Below are 15,630 nucleotides of genomic sequence, written 5' to 3'. Positions count from 1 at the left end.
AACCAACCCAAGGTAGTAATTTGCACCTTTCCATCCTCTATTATAAACTAAGTTTCATGGCTGTCAGTTTTCTTAATGGCCCAAGGAATCAGTTTTATTGTTTGGATGATATTGCACACAAAATCTACAGTTCTGAATAACATGAGCTTTCATCAATCCACTTTGTTTCATAATTAAAAAATGCAAAAGATACCATTAGAGGTGAAATGAAGCAAACAAATATATTCATACATCAAATTCTAACTTTTGACTTACAGTAAAATTAAGCACATCAGAGAACAGGATCATTCCTTCAACTTTTCTAGTTTTTAAGAAGTTTGACAATAAAATTTTTAATATGATGAAAACTTGAGTATTTACAACTTTTAAATATACTTTCTCTAAATTCAACACAGTATTAATGTTCAAACAACAGCACCTTAATATAAGCTCACCACACACATTCATTACCTCTTTTACAGCTTGAGCTTGAAATGGTGGTTGATGAGGTTGGGTTGTAAACATTTGTTGCACAGCTGTGCTACAGGCAGGAGTTGGATAGCCTGTCCAAATTCCAGATCGGTCCACGATTTCTGAAACCAAAAGTTTATTAACACAAAGATAGAGTTATTAAATACAAATTATGCATTGAAAAGTTTTTCTGTACAAGAGTAATCATTACATTTAAACAGTAATTGTTAAGAGCTTACAACAAAAAACTTTAACACTTGCAACAAACCAAAGAAATAACACGTAACATTTGGAGATTTTAAAATAAAATAAAAATCATCAACACAATGACAAATTCAAAAAATCAAATTAAATATACAGCTAATTGAAAATTAACTTATCAAATGAGCATCACAATAAATGAGTAACCAAAAACAGAAATGAGTAAATCTTTAACACAAATTTCTTTAAGATGAAATACCTAAGGCTATTCACCACAACAATAACCTCAATAATTTTCTAAAGATCACTTTGTCACCATATACATCCATTTCTGAAAATGTCCAAAATATGAAAAGGTAACTTTAAAATTATACTTTTTAAAATCACAAATAGTATAGTTATCTACAGCATCTTAAAAAATACTGTTTTGTCACAATTTATATCTAAGACAAAAAAACTAATTTTTTGTTTGTTGGTTGGTTGGTTGATTTAGTGTTTTATAGCATAAAGCAGCCAGGCTATCTGTGCAAAACATCTGGTAAAAAGTTAAAAGTAAATTTAGTAAAATTCATAAAAGGAAATTAAGGTAAAACAAAACAAAGTTAAAAAAACATATAAATAGCATAAAACTAATGTTTACATCCAGTCTACAATGTTAAGAGAAAAGCTACAGTAATTCAAGTTGTAAAGAACTTTCTGTAGCATAACTGTAATTATCATAACTTGCCAGGAAAACTAACAGGTAAGTACAAAAACCACCGTCAGTCACCTGATGTTGGCCTTTCCAGTCCTGGTTCCAAGTTATTTGACGTTATGGCCATTTTCAAAAAAGAAAGTAATGAAAAGGTTTCAAAAGACGTGTAGCAAAATTATAATAATAACTCGTCAGGATGACCAACGAGTAGTTCAAACAGATAGTTCAAACAGCATTGTTAGTCACCTGAAGTTGGCCTTTCCAGGCTTGGTTTTGAGTTATTTAATGTTATGGCCAGTTTCTAATTTCAAATTGAACAAGATGAACTGTGATTTTTAAAAGGGAACCACATTAAAAAGGTGTTATGTATAAATTAAGAAACTTAAATGGCATTAAAAAGATCAATGGTTTTAGAAAACTAAAAACATTACCAAGGTGGACAGTTTCACCTTCACCAATAACACCATCTAAGTTATAAACAAACCTTGAGAAAGAACATATTTAAAATGGTGCCGTCGTCGAGAGTCGTAATGATGGCAAGAAAGTAAAATGTAGCTTATTGTAATCTGAGTGTTACACAAACTACACACTAGTGCATCAGTTCCAGATAAAAGAAAACTATGAGTTTAAAAACTGTGACAAATGCGCAGTTTAGTTGTTGAAAGAACAACTTCTTCTTTTCAATCTTTACAGGAAGCAAGACAGCCAAATTCCAATATAGGGTTTTATTTGGAAAAGTTTGTTTTCACGTTGCTCACTCCAAGTCGACTGCCAGCTGGCATGGAGCTGAGCCTTGAATACAGGACCATAGCCCATGTATGGGACAGGCACAGTGGTGGTAGTGCCAGAGCAGATAGACTTAACTGCGGTGTCGGCAAGCTCGTTCCTGTGAATACCAACATGGCCCGGTATCCAGAAAAACTGGATAGAAATAGATGTTAAAGAGAAATGGGCCAGTCCTTTTTGAATATTGGCAAGAATAGGGTGTAAACCAACCTGTGGCAATTCCAGAGTCAGTATAAATAGTACAGTTTGAGTACTGCTTAGCTTCTATGTGATCCAGGGCAAGAGAAATGGCATACAGTTCAGCATTGAACACAGAAGCTGTAGAGGGAATTCTGCACACAACCAGGAGTTTGGTAGGAATCTGGGATCCTTCCCAGGCTCAGAGAAAGGTAGGACAATAGCCTGGCATCAGGAAAAACATTCTCCTGCCAGATTTGGTTAATAACAAGCAGAAGAATAGTAAAAGAAGCAGGTGATAGATGGCACAGCATTTCATAGTGTACATCATCAGGTATAACTGATGTACTACCAGACCAGTGAAGGGCCAGTTTGAGTTCCACCAGTGTAAAGGGATGATTACAGTCATAGACACAATCAGCTAGAGGTGATTACTCTGCCCAAGTATTGATGGCTAAGATGGTGGAAGATGAAGCAGAAGTACTAGATACCCACCAAAAGCTTTCACCTAGAGCAGGGGTTCCCAACTGGGGGGATCGCGAAGCCTTGGCAGGGGAGTCGCGTAGCCTTGTTAGAAGTAGCTTGGGATAACATTAATTTTATTTCATCAATTACATTTTCATGCTCTTACATTTTTTTTGTTTCGGTGCAAAGCAAAACGTGTGCTACGTCAGTTCAATGTCATTAGGTGATATTATGGGTGTATGTATGCGTGCCTGTGAGTGAATGTGCCTGTGTGAATGTGTATGTGTCTGCAACTGTATGTATTTGTGTACTAGTGAGTAGAGTATGTGAGTGCACGCGCATGTACGTTTGCTTGTGTGTCTGTTTAGCTGTGATTAAGTGTGTGTGTGTTCGCTGCCGACACGTGAGTCACATGTCCGTTGCTGATTGGTGGATGACGAATCGCATGACTGGCCACGCTCCCTTCCCTCCCAATACTTACCCCATCATTACTCTACCTGCACCCCCCCACAAGTAGTCAGTGTAAGATCTACAGTTGCCAAAGCGTTCATTATTCAACATTTTTATTTTATTTTAACAAGGAGATAAGTAAGCAGTAGAGGTGAGTTGTGACCATGGCTAAACGGCGCAGATACTCAGAATGCTACCTCAACATTGGCTTCACCACTGTGCTCGCCAATGACGGCATCGAGAAACCACAGTGTGTTTTGTGCCATGCTGTCCTGAGTGCAGAGTCAATGAAACCATCAAAACTCAAGCATCATCTCGAGACGAAACATCCAGAACACGCAAAGAAGGGTTTGGATTTCTTCAAACGGCATGAACGGTGTTTTAAAAGCCAAAGAATCGATAGATGTGGGTCGTTTCAGCAGCAGAGTGCAGCCGTAGTGGAAGCTTCATATGAGATTGTATTCGAAATTGCTAAACAAAAAAAGCCTCAAACGATTGGAGAAACACTTCTTAAACCCTGCATGATGAAAGCAGTAAATCTTATTCTTGGAGAAGCCAGTGCAAAGAAGATGCAGCAAGTATCCCTGTCAAATAATACTATACAGAGGCGCATTTCTAAAATGTCTATGGATGTGAAGGAACAGGTTTTGACTGAAATCAAGGGTTCCCCTTTGTTCTCCTTTCAGCTCGACGAGTCAACAGATGTAAGTTCATGTTCTCAGTTGCTTGTCTTCGTGAGATACATTAATTCAGGTGGCATCAAAGAATAATTCTTATTCTGCAGTGCACTTGAAACCACAACAAAAGCTGATGATGTCATGGAAAAAGTTTCAACTTTTTTTCAAGACAAAGATCTTCAATGGGAAAACGTGTGTGGGGTTTGTACGGATGGGGAACCGGCTATGCTGGGATCGAAATCAGGACTCCAGTCAAGAGTGAAGAAGCTAGCACCTCAAGCAAAGGGCATCCACTGCATGATTCACCGATATGCTCTCGCCAGTAAGACTCTCCCTGCCTCTCTGCAGAAAGTGCTAGAATCTGTAATCAAAATTGTAAATTATGTGAAGACTCAAGCACTCAACACTCGCCTATTCAAAGAACTATGCAAAGACATGAATGCTGACCACGAAGTCCTTCTCTTCTACACAGCAGTACGTTGGTTGTCGAAAGGAAACGTTATTAATCGTGTCTTTGAAATGAAAGATGAAATAAAGCTATTCCTGGAGACACAGGAAAGGAAAGATCTTGTAGCTCACTTCGAAGATGAAGCATGGAATAAAAGGGTTGCGTACCTAGCCGATATTTTTGACCAGCTGAACAAGCTCAATTTGAAGCTTCAAGGAAGGGAAACACATGTTCTCCTTTTTCAAGATAGTCTTGCGTCGGAAAACCAATCTTGGAAACATCGCTATGTTTGAAAAACTTTGTGGAGTGACGGATGAGTCTCAGATCCAACTGGATCAGTTCCTCAAGGATGAGATTACAGAACATCTTCAGTCTCTAGAAAAGGAAGTCAAGCGTTACTTCCCTGAGCTATCACAGGAACAGGAGGCCCTGGTAAGGAACCCTTTTTGTACTGAACTTGATGTATCCAGCATCCCAGATGATATCCAAGATGAATTTCTGGATCTAAGGAACGACTCTTCAGCTCGTGATCTCTTCAAGGTGAAATCCGTGGCTCAGTTCAGGTGCACTATGTATCAGTCATACTCCAAAGTCAGCATGATAGCTTTATATGTCCTTGTTCCATTTGCTTCTACCTACTTGTGTGAGGCAGGATTTTCCACTCTTGTCAATATAAAAACAAAGAATAGGAACAGACTGGATGTTGGAGATGACATAAGATTGGCTCTAACAAGCTCTTGGTCACGAATTTCAAAGCTTGCTGCTGAAATGCAACATCAGGCATCTCACTAGCTGGGTTGGATAGCTGTTCTAACCTATGTTAATATTATTTTAAGAAATATATGTTCTATTTGTGAATTCAGGTTGGACCAATGTGATTTAATTTGCTAATAAATAATTACAGAATTTTTATATATATTTTTTATATGTTTCTTTCCCTCTCCTTCACAGAAAATAAAAGAAAAATTAAGCTGCTGATAGTAAGCCCTAAGTAGGGGGTCACATGGGTTTCAAACTTTTAGGTAAGGGGTCGCGAGTGCCAAAAGGTTGGGAACCTAGAGTGTAGGCGATGTTCCGGGTATCAGCTACTTCCTGGCCATCAGAGAGCAGGATCGAGAGGGAGACAGAATTATATTGGCCACTGACCTTGCAAATCTTGTCTCATATGACTTTGGAACTGGTGGTAGAAGATATGATGGTTGTGAATTTAATCCAAGAGTCCTTCTGGCTTTGACGTCTTACCCACCGAGCATGCGTATGGGCCCGCTGGAAACCCATGCAGTTCGAGAGTGTGGGATATCTATGGAAAGTATCCCAGGCCCGTTTTTGAGCTTTCTGTGCCATGTGGCAGGATTCCACCACAGAGGAGGATATCGTGGAAAACGTGTCAAGGTTTTAGGTATACATTGAGCAGCTGCTTGTATAATACAGTCAATTACTGCTGCCACACGGTCATCTACTGATGGCTTACAGATGATGGCAGGATCAAGTTCTGCAAGAGCAGTGAAAAATGGCCAGTTTGTCTGATTCAGCTTCTACTGGGGTATGCGGGTCAAGTGGCATCAACCACGTCCAGTCTCTCTCAAGATTATTGGAAAACAATCACTGCCTCGTGGATTGTTGTCAACTGTCCATGAAAAATAGGAGAATAATGAAGGGGAGCAAACTGGGAAATCAATAGCAGTAAAGGACTGACTAGGTGCATGGAAATAAGTAAAAGAACCAGTATTGAAAAGAGAAAAGGTTCTGATCAGAGAGCATATGCTCTACAGAGCAATCCCTCCTATCAATACCAGCACTTCCCCAGAGGAAATGATGTCCATTGAAGTTCCCCCAGTATTAAAAAGGGGGGCAACTGTTCAATGAGAGCATCAAGATCCAATTACTTACAGGTCTCTCCAGGCGACAGGTATAGAGAACAAACAGTGATGGTATGACCCAAGGAAACACGGATGGCTACAGCGTCCAAGGGTGTGTCAAGTGCCAAAGACAGGGTGGGCACATGCTGATCAATCAACACTGCCACCCCTCGATACACTCGTCCATCACACAGCCTGTCATTTCTCTACAAAGAAAACCACAAAAAAGTGACTGTATCGGCAGGTTTCAGAAATGTTTCCTGTAAGGAAAAACGTACAGGATGGTAGGAAGCAATCAGTGTTTTGATTTCATCCAGATTAGAAGATAAACCTCAACTGTTCCATTGTATCAGGGTGGCCATTTTTATTTAAATGTAGGTGAATTGGGTAAAGAACCCTACTCTTTATGACCATGTCTTTTTTTCCTTACTGTCCTTATTCGATGGAGGTTTATCGACCTCCATGGATCCTGCCCTGAGTCGATTGGGCAGGTCTTTGCTGTTGAAAGGGGATTCCAGTGACTAAGGATGTGAATGAATGATTGTTTTGCATCTAGGGGTGGGAGAAAATGATGTATCAGAGGAAATGCCTGTACCTGGAACCAAAGGATGTAGATCTTGAGGTTTGTTGAAATGTATGTAAGGGACAGAGATAGGTGTTGAAGTTGATTCATCAACTTTTTTAACCATGGAGGTCAAAAAGACTTTTCATGTGGTTTGCAAACGATTCTTTTGGAGGCACAGAGAGATCTGTCTGCACTCCCACTGTAGTTGTAGAATGAAGTGCAGCAGCATACGTCCGAGATGAAGTGGTGGACAACAATTTTCGAGCTTCAGGATAAGTAATGTTATGAATCATTTTCAAATGCTACACCTCTTTTTATTCCAATCATTCAGGGCAAGAACGAAAGTAGGACTGGTGAGAGTCATTGCAATTGATGCAATGAGGGTCCGTTTGACATGTGTAGGCATCATGGTCCTTGCCACTGTAATGAGCACACGTCAAGTAACCACGACATAACGTCTTCAAGTGACCAAACCGCTGTCACTGAAAACATTGGAGAGGGTTTGGAATGTATGGCCGTACTCTGCAATTAAGATAACCTGCCTTGACGATGGCAGGCAGGTGTGGTGATGTAAATGTGAGAATGAGGACATTGGTCAGCACCATAATTCGATCTTTGCAAGTGGATATATGCCTCACTGCATAAACTTCTTGGGTAGAGAAACCAGCAAGAATCTTTGACTTTGAGATATTCTTCAAATCCTTCTCAACAATAACTCCTCGTGATTAATTCAAAGTAGTATGAGGTGTAACCTCAATAGGTATATCCCCAATTGCCTTTGAATACAAGAGGAGTTCTCTGTATTGAGATGTGGATGTTTCCACCAATATGTTACCAGAACGAAGCTTCTTAACTGACTTTGGAGAGCCCTGTAGTTCCTTCTGAATGAAAAAGGGAGACATTTGCCCTAAAGATCCGTCTAAAAGTGAATGCAATAGAAGAAAATGAGATACAACAGGTGGTACAGATGGTGAGGATTGCTGCTCAGAATCTTCAAGATGTAGTCATTTACCTATAAACTGTTTTTTCACTATTTTATTAAGATTTGTAACTGGAGTATCCATAATAAAGAAATGGAAATTTAAGTGCCCACCAGCCCCACCCACCATGAAGCCCTACGAGAGGATGCACTACAATGTCAAACAAGAACACTGCAGCAACACCAGGGTTTCGTGAACACTATACCCAAACACCAGCATCAGATACAATTTCCACAACACCTGTTGAAAACATCCAACACTGGTACTTGGCTGCCTGTCTACAGGAATTCAAGGCCAAAGTGGTGTGTTAGGGTTGGACCCCTCAACCACCAGGATCCTCTCCTCCCCTTCACGGGTTGCCATATACGGCAAACACGTGGGTGGATGTTTAGATCCCAGAGGAAATAAACTGAAAGAACAGAACCTTCCCTGGGAGGTCCCCTCACCACGTACAGGAATCCACACTGAGGGGAATTTTGTTTTTGTTGTTGGAAAAAAGTCTATTATTGCAATAATAGACAATAACAATCTCTACATTAAAATAACAAATGTACTATCAATTAATGCCAGTTATATAATTTCTTCCAGTTTTCTAATGCTAAAGGTCTTTTATACAGATTAAACTAAGCATTATATGTAAATAAACAGCATGTGACGAAGAATAATCAGAAAACCTAAATCTCTCAGCAGCAATTTTGGCAGGTGTTGTCTACAGCATCAAAATTTTTTTAAACATTTAAGAAGCAAAATTCAAACTTCAACACTAGTCCACTAAAAAGGAAATAATAAAGTTTCTGTTTTTAATTTGAAAAGTTGATGTTCCTTCCCTTCCTGCATGTGCTATACATTCTATCATTAATTTTCATTAATTAAGGCAGTCTTTTCTTTCATTCTAAACTTTTTCTGAAGACATTTGTAAACCAGAATCCTAACAGTTTAGTTTATTTTATTTATACTTATTTGTTTTCTCATTTTTCTTTTATTATGATGTTAGCTTGATGAATCCATTTTGCACTATATAATTTTTGTTCAGTTTGTTGTTTTTGAGATATATTCTTAGACTCTTCACTGTTCAATATACAAGAAATTCATGCAATACTTGATACTGTAAGTTATATTTTTTTATTTTGAATTTTGTGTAATTAAGTGTGAAACCTGCAGAAATATTATCATTAACTTTTCCTTGATAGCACTGTCTATGTAAATGTATATTCAAACAGATTTCAGCACAGTAAACCATATGGTATGCAAAATTAATCATATACCAATAAATGAAGGTACTGATTCATAAAATTAAATGTAATGTTAACTATTTGCAATGTTTTTAATTTTTATGTGTTTAAGGTCTAAAGTTTCTTTGGATAATAACACAATTTAAGTATTAAAATGACAGATTGATATTTTAAATTGAATACTCCTTCCACAAAAAAAGTAACATCAGATAAGTAATACCAACAAGGCATCCCATCAAGGATGTTTTGCATTCAAGTAGAACAATGTAGAAGTTAATACTACAATACAGGTATCACAAATGATAATACCCAATCAGTCATAAAGACAACTGTTAAACCAAACAAAAATATTTGTAGCAATTGATTTTAATCCAAAGATAAGTTTTAAAGGAAGCTACATGATTTATAAATGTACACAAACTAAGCACTGCCTTCACCAACTTTACCTAAGCTCAATGAAAAATGTTGGAATAGTTATTATATACATTAAATATTAAGAAAGAATCAAAACATAAAATATAAGCTTTTAAAACAAAGCTAAGGAATAAAAATATACATGTACTAAAATTAGCAACTGTTTTTAATAATTATTGAAATTGTATTAGCATAATAAGGTTTAGTGCTAGCCTGCTATTAAGTGGTGCTAGAAATGAAAATATTACCAAATGAAAGACATAACAAATACAGAAATAAAGAAATTTACCTATATTTGTTGCTGTAGGCAGTAGAAAAATTTGATTGGTTAAAGAATCTCTATAGACTTGGTATCCCCCTGGTGATATGGGAATGTGAGACGGGTCTATGGAATAGGGTAGAGCTGTTTGAGGTGGCGGAGCTGGAGTAGGATTATATGTGTTTTGACTAAGCCACACTGTGGGACCTACTACAGGGCTAGGAGTAACCCAGTGCTGTGCCATTGGGGTGCGTATGACAGAATCTGACTCCCACTGGGTAACTGGAGAATTAACCTCTGTAAGAGAAAACCAATGATTGTTATTATAAAACTACACATTAATAATATAATTGTTTTTGTTTCTTTTCCTTGTTATAAATGCGAATTTCAGTAAAAGAAATGATGATGTAGAGGACTAATCTGTTCTTTGTAACAGACTAATTCATATAATGTAAGAATGTAAGAAATGTGTTAACTTAAATTCATATTCTGATAAAAAAAATGAAATTAAAAAATAAACAAACATCCAGTTAGTCTGATAAATAATAACAAATAATGGACTGTGTCAGTATATTACACATTCTAAACACCTAAAATACATCATGTTATTAGTGGTAAGTAAAGGACTACAAATGAAAACCAAACACAATTTTACACATTAGAGATTCAATATGTTAAAACTAAATCAATTCACAAATACTTATTGTTAAAACTGCCATACTTGTTAAAAATTCTTTTTATATAATAAAAATTTATAAACAATTACCGAAGCCTTTTGAAGATAAAGTCATAACTCTGTTTATGAACTTTCATCAATGTAGTGCAACGACATTTGTTTACAAGCACAGAATAAAATAAATTTATAAACTAGTTTGTAAACAAATGAGTTTAAATACTCACTTCAAAAAAGTGTTAAGCTACTTCACCCCACAAAATCAGTTGTGAAAAAATGAATAAAAAGACAACAAATATACTACCTTGACTGAGTATGCAGGTAGAATTGTCATTTAAGTTTGGCTCTACAGGATGTTGCTGCATATTCTGTCCTGAAGATTCCCTAAAACCATTCATATTTTATAACAAAAAATAATCAGACAAACATTACAAGATCATTTACTTCTACTGAAGCCATCAACTTACCACTAAAATCTGCAAAACTAAAATATTAAAAATCATTCTCATCAGAAATTTTTGAAGTTAGAATACAACAAATGAGGAAACATTCAAAATATACCTTTTAAAAATTTAACTGCAAAACAAGACAAAGAAATAAATCTTAATGTCCTATATAAAAGTAGCTTATGGGGAAGTATTCTTAATTAATATTTTGTCTTTAAGACTGGTTGCAGATGCATAACACCATCCACTTTGAATCCACAATTAAAATTAAAATATTGTGTTCTTTAAGAGTTTATTCCTTTCTTTTCAAGAATTGAATACTTTGAATTAGTAAAATTACTGGAACAACTTTAATAATTGTTTAAAATTCAAAGTTAACCACACAAAAACTTACTGTAAATACCCTTCTTTTTCAGGAATGGAATTATCTGCACTACCAGTAGACAAAGAGGATATAGCTGATGATCTGCTTGAATGATCTGTGTTTATTCCAAATTGAGCTCCACCTCTATCTGTGAAGAAAAACCTAAAACAATTATTTGTGACCTTTAAAATACAAAGTACACACTTATACATAAAAACACCTTTTGCCTACTTCCACATACTTATAAAATTACTAAGAAAAGCATAGCAACACAAAAACTATTTTATTAATGAACATGAAAAAACTTTCAAATTAAGAGAGAAATTATCAACTGCCATTACATTACCTTAAATAAGATGTTTATAATGATTATTAACACTGTGTTACATATCACTTGAAAAATATTAAATATTTCTTTTATCTGTTACATATCACATGAAAAATATTAAATATTTCTTTTATCTGTTACCAAGAGATAAAACAGTGTAGGTGCTGTTTTAGAAATAATAATAAAAAGAAGTTAAAATGAAAAATATGTTACATAGTACTATTAAAAGTTTTGATGTTTTCAATACTTTTTACCATGAGACATTTAATTCAGTCATTTTCAAATATGCACATGGCATCAAATAACTTTTCTTAGCTTATTCAAAAGTCTCTTGAAACTAGCATCTTTTTGTATTATAATTAAAAATAATAAAAGTAATTCCACTCACCTCCTAAATTTGTTGAAACACTTTGTCTCTGTTGAGCTACTGCTATTCCGATAGGGATATTTGAATTTGCTAGGAAATAAAAAAACAAATGATGTATGACATTACACAAAATGTTATATGGTTAAACTTAAATTTATCAATACTATTTCTCACACACAAAAAAAATAGATAAATATATTATTGTAGGTCTTATGCAGAAAAATTGGTTTAACTAAGCAACAGCTTTAAAAAATCAAAAGCTCTCCTTTATCTAATATTCTTTTCCATTAAATTAAAGGCATTAAGTGCAAATCAAAACAAACAAGTTGAAAAGTTTATTGTTAGTTATGATTATTATTTGGTCCCTTTTAAATGGTTATAGTAAAGTGGCCAATGTATAATACAAGATTACAAGTGATAAATTTAATGAAGTTAAAAATTAAACTTATATGGATAGAATTCAATATGCAAAATTCAGAGAATAACTATTACATATATACTTTCTGTATATAAAGCCAAAATATATATTTATTTTAACAAAATAAGATAACAAACATTGGGAAGAATACACATATAAATCAATTAAGGATTTTTTTTTTTTAATAAACTGTTTTTCTGTTTGTTTTTTTGAACAAGATGTAAGCAGTTAAATTACTACTAATTTCAGAAAGAAACTCCTCACAAAAAAAAGTTCTCATATGAACATTAGTCTAATGATGATAATATTTTGTCAACTGTCTTTAGAAAAACAATATGAATGAAATGGAACTAACCTGTAGTGGAAAATGTCAAGGCTACAGAACTTGGTTGACATGAATTACTGGTAGAAAGACTACCACCAAAGGAGCAGGACCATGTCAAAGGTCCAGGTGCTGATACACAAGGCTTTGTTGTGGTACTTGGGTGAAGATTAGCATTCGTTGCAACAAAAGGATAATCAGACTTTTTAGAAGCAAGAAATGTTTGTTGACCAGAAATACCACCACCTTGACTGGGTAATGTTGACTGAGTACTGGATATCTCTGGTGGTTGAGACACAGTTAAACATGCTGTTGTTGTTATTAAAGAGAAGGTAGATGTACAGTCTGGGTTACCAACTAGTTGAGAGTAGACTGATGTGATAGCTTTTACAGCTCTTCCAGAAGATCTAGATTTATCAGCATTCTGATCTGTAGAATGTATTACGTCATTTTTTTGAAGCATTGGTTTGGCCACGGATGTAGTTCCATGAAGTGCTAAGTCTGTTAATGTTGCATGATTTTTCGATGAAGCAAAGTCTGACTGAACTTTCTCTGAAGAAAGACTTTTCCTTGATGGAGATTCTGGTTGCATCCTATGATTTAAGGCAAATTCTACAGGTTCTTGCTTAGGAACTCTGCGTGGTATACTGAGATTAATAACACCTTCATCCTCCTCGATAATATCATTTCTGGATAAACTCAGATCTTGCCATGTGGACGAAACAGAAGAGTTGGATGTTTTACTTAATGGACAGTGTTCTTCTTCTATTCTCTCTTGTTTTATATGGACACCAGTTAACAGCATTGGAGTACAAGAAGGTGTATGGCTCTTTGGTGAGTGGGTTGGATGTCTCATGTTATTGTTTGACACTACACACAATGTTGAATTGTCATTTTTCAATGGCTGTGAAGCAACTGTGTGAGACAGGGTGAGAGAACAGGGTATGGATGAAGTATTTGATGAGTTTTGTTGGGAAATGAGTGATTCACTAATTGTGCTTATAGAGGTATTTTGACTAGAGAGCAAACTCTTATCATTTTGACCCTCACTCACTTCTGAGGAGGCATTCTGAATTGGTTCACAAGACTGACTTGTTAAAGCAAGAGATAGATCTATGGTCCCTACTTCCTGACTTTGTGCAAGTCTCAATCCATCATGATCATGAGCTGAACAAGTTAGGTTTTGTGACTGTGGTGCAAGGTCAATTTGAGTGCTGCTTGAAAAGCTACTATCACTACACTTTTCTTTACACTCTGAAGTTTTTTTTGAAAGTTTTGTATCATCAACAAACACTAGAAAAGAAAAATGACAAAGAAAATGTAGATCATATTCTTTGAAATTCAAATCTAAGCTTTTATAAAGTTATGAAGAAACCTTCAAATATTCCACAGTTTCATTGTTATTTTCTATCCTACGGTTAAAATTCCTGCCCTTCTTATCATATCATTCATTCATTCTATGCTATTGCAAACATTACGTGTGCTTCATAACATGGCAATATTAAATACATCTTGAAGTTACAATCTCAAAACATCTTTTTTTTCAACATCTTCATTTCAAGAACAGCAATAATTTTTTCTTTATAAATTTTAGCTCATAGAAATAGTTACTCAAAATAATCAACTTGTCAGTCTCTATAAATAAAAAGATAAGTAACATTATACTACCAACATGTGGTAGCCATGATAACTGCAAGATTCCTTTCATATCATGCAGTAATTACCACAAGACACTATTAGTTGTTTTATTTGTAAATTATTTTTGTATACAATTTTTTACATTCCATGAAACAGCTTGTTCCCTTCAATATCCTTTAGTTAAAAACTGTTTATTCTCTGCTTTTATTTTCAATATATTTTGTTGTTCTGTCTCTAACAAATAAGGTTGAAAGTATGAGGGTTTTTTTTATAACCACCCTATGAAATACTTGGAAGTTATTTATTAGTAAATGACCTGTCTTTCAGAAGTATAATGTAGTCTATTTTTTGTTTAATGATTTCTTTCATACCTAACCCTTTTGAATTTTTTACCTTGAGAAAATCTAAAATTTACTACAGGCCTAACACTCACAGTTAGTATTTAAACACAATATCACTGAAAATATATGGAAATATTAAACTGCTTGAATTTTGAAAATACTTCTCACTTTTCACAAGAAATGAAATCAGCTACATCACAAAGTGAAAGGAGAAACTGAGGCCTTTTGAGAGAGATTTGAATTTGCAGCTCCTGAACCAATTTTTCTCAAGACCATTGAATCAAAATCCACTGTCTGCACTGATCAATATATGGCTAAAGTCTTCAAGTGATGCTACAAACTCTACGAGACCAAAAAAACAGAGATCCAGACAATAGACAGCCAGCTTGTGGCCAGCAGGCCAGATCCAGCCTGTGGAGGTATTTTATCTGGCCCCCATATAATAATATAATGGAGAGCCTATACAATTTACATACTCTTGGAAACAAAAATTTTGAGCATACTTTAGCTGGTCACATAGTTTCCAACCTCCAAAATAGGTAAAAAAAAAAAAAACACACTGGCCCATGAAAATAAAAAATTAGCCATTCCTGGTCCAGACTATAGCTATAGATCATCCACGTAATATGAAACAATATTCCTGCTGGCAACTGACATCTGCACTTTCTTTTTTTTCTTGTTAAAATTTTTGGCATAAATTGAAGAAATGTTTTCTAAATACTCTGAACATTTCCTACTTGCTGAAACAGTAATGTGAAAACTAACACTCAGTTGCCATTTTGTTTGTTTTTAAAATATGCAGTAATTCCCCACTCATCTTATGTAAATCAAATAATAAAAGTTATAATTTTCCTATACTAAAGACATATTTCTGATAGGATTTTCCCTCTTCTCACAAGATTAGCTATTCTCATTCATTGCTGTCCCTTATATGCAAACTTTTTCTTTACACATGCTACAAGTTTTCCACTTTCTCCCATACTGTAATCAAGTTATTCCAACATGTCTCTCACATAAACCATCATGTGTTATTTTCAACTCAAGTCACAGAGATTGAAGGAATCTACAGCCACTCC

At 35.2% G+C, this 15,630-nt stretch overlaps 1 protein-coding gene across 12 annotated transcripts in view; it reads right to left on the bottom strand.

Annotated features, from left to right (window-relative positions):
* The window catches only part of LOC143233119 (uncharacterized), a 124,165-nt gene that overhangs the window by 31,686 nt on the left and 76,849 nt on the right, over positions 1-15,630 (bottom strand). For all 12 annotated transcript variants that reach the window (XR_013017990.1, XR_013017991.1, XM_076469044.1 and 9 more), the window contains exons 6-11: positions 12,609-13,868; positions 11,857-11,925; positions 11,171-11,288; positions 10,635-10,714; positions 9,688-9,954; positions 451-572 (exon numbers count right to left, since the gene is read on the bottom strand). Coding sequence is in view for 10 of the 12 variants with exons in the window: in XM_076469044.1 (XP_076325159.1) it covers positions 451-572; positions 9,688-9,954; positions 10,635-10,714; positions 11,171-11,288; positions 11,857-11,925; positions 12,609-13,868 (1,916 nt within the window). In the remaining 2 variants the exon portion in view is untranslated. The remainder of the gene's footprint in view (positions 1-450; positions 573-9,687; positions 9,955-10,634; positions 10,715-11,170; positions 11,289-11,856; positions 11,926-12,608; positions 13,869-15,630) is intronic.

The sequence above is a fragment of the Tachypleus tridentatus genome, chromosome 12 (assembly GCF_004210375.1).
Source record: "Tachypleus tridentatus isolate NWPU-2018 chromosome 12, ASM421037v1, whole genome shotgun sequence".
Classification (NCBI taxonomy): domain Eukaryota; kingdom Metazoa; phylum Arthropoda; class Merostomata; order Xiphosura; family Limulidae; genus Tachypleus; species Tachypleus tridentatus.
The sequence above is the reverse complement of the archived record's forward strand: the minus strand, read 5'-3'. Positions and strand labels throughout refer to the sequence as shown.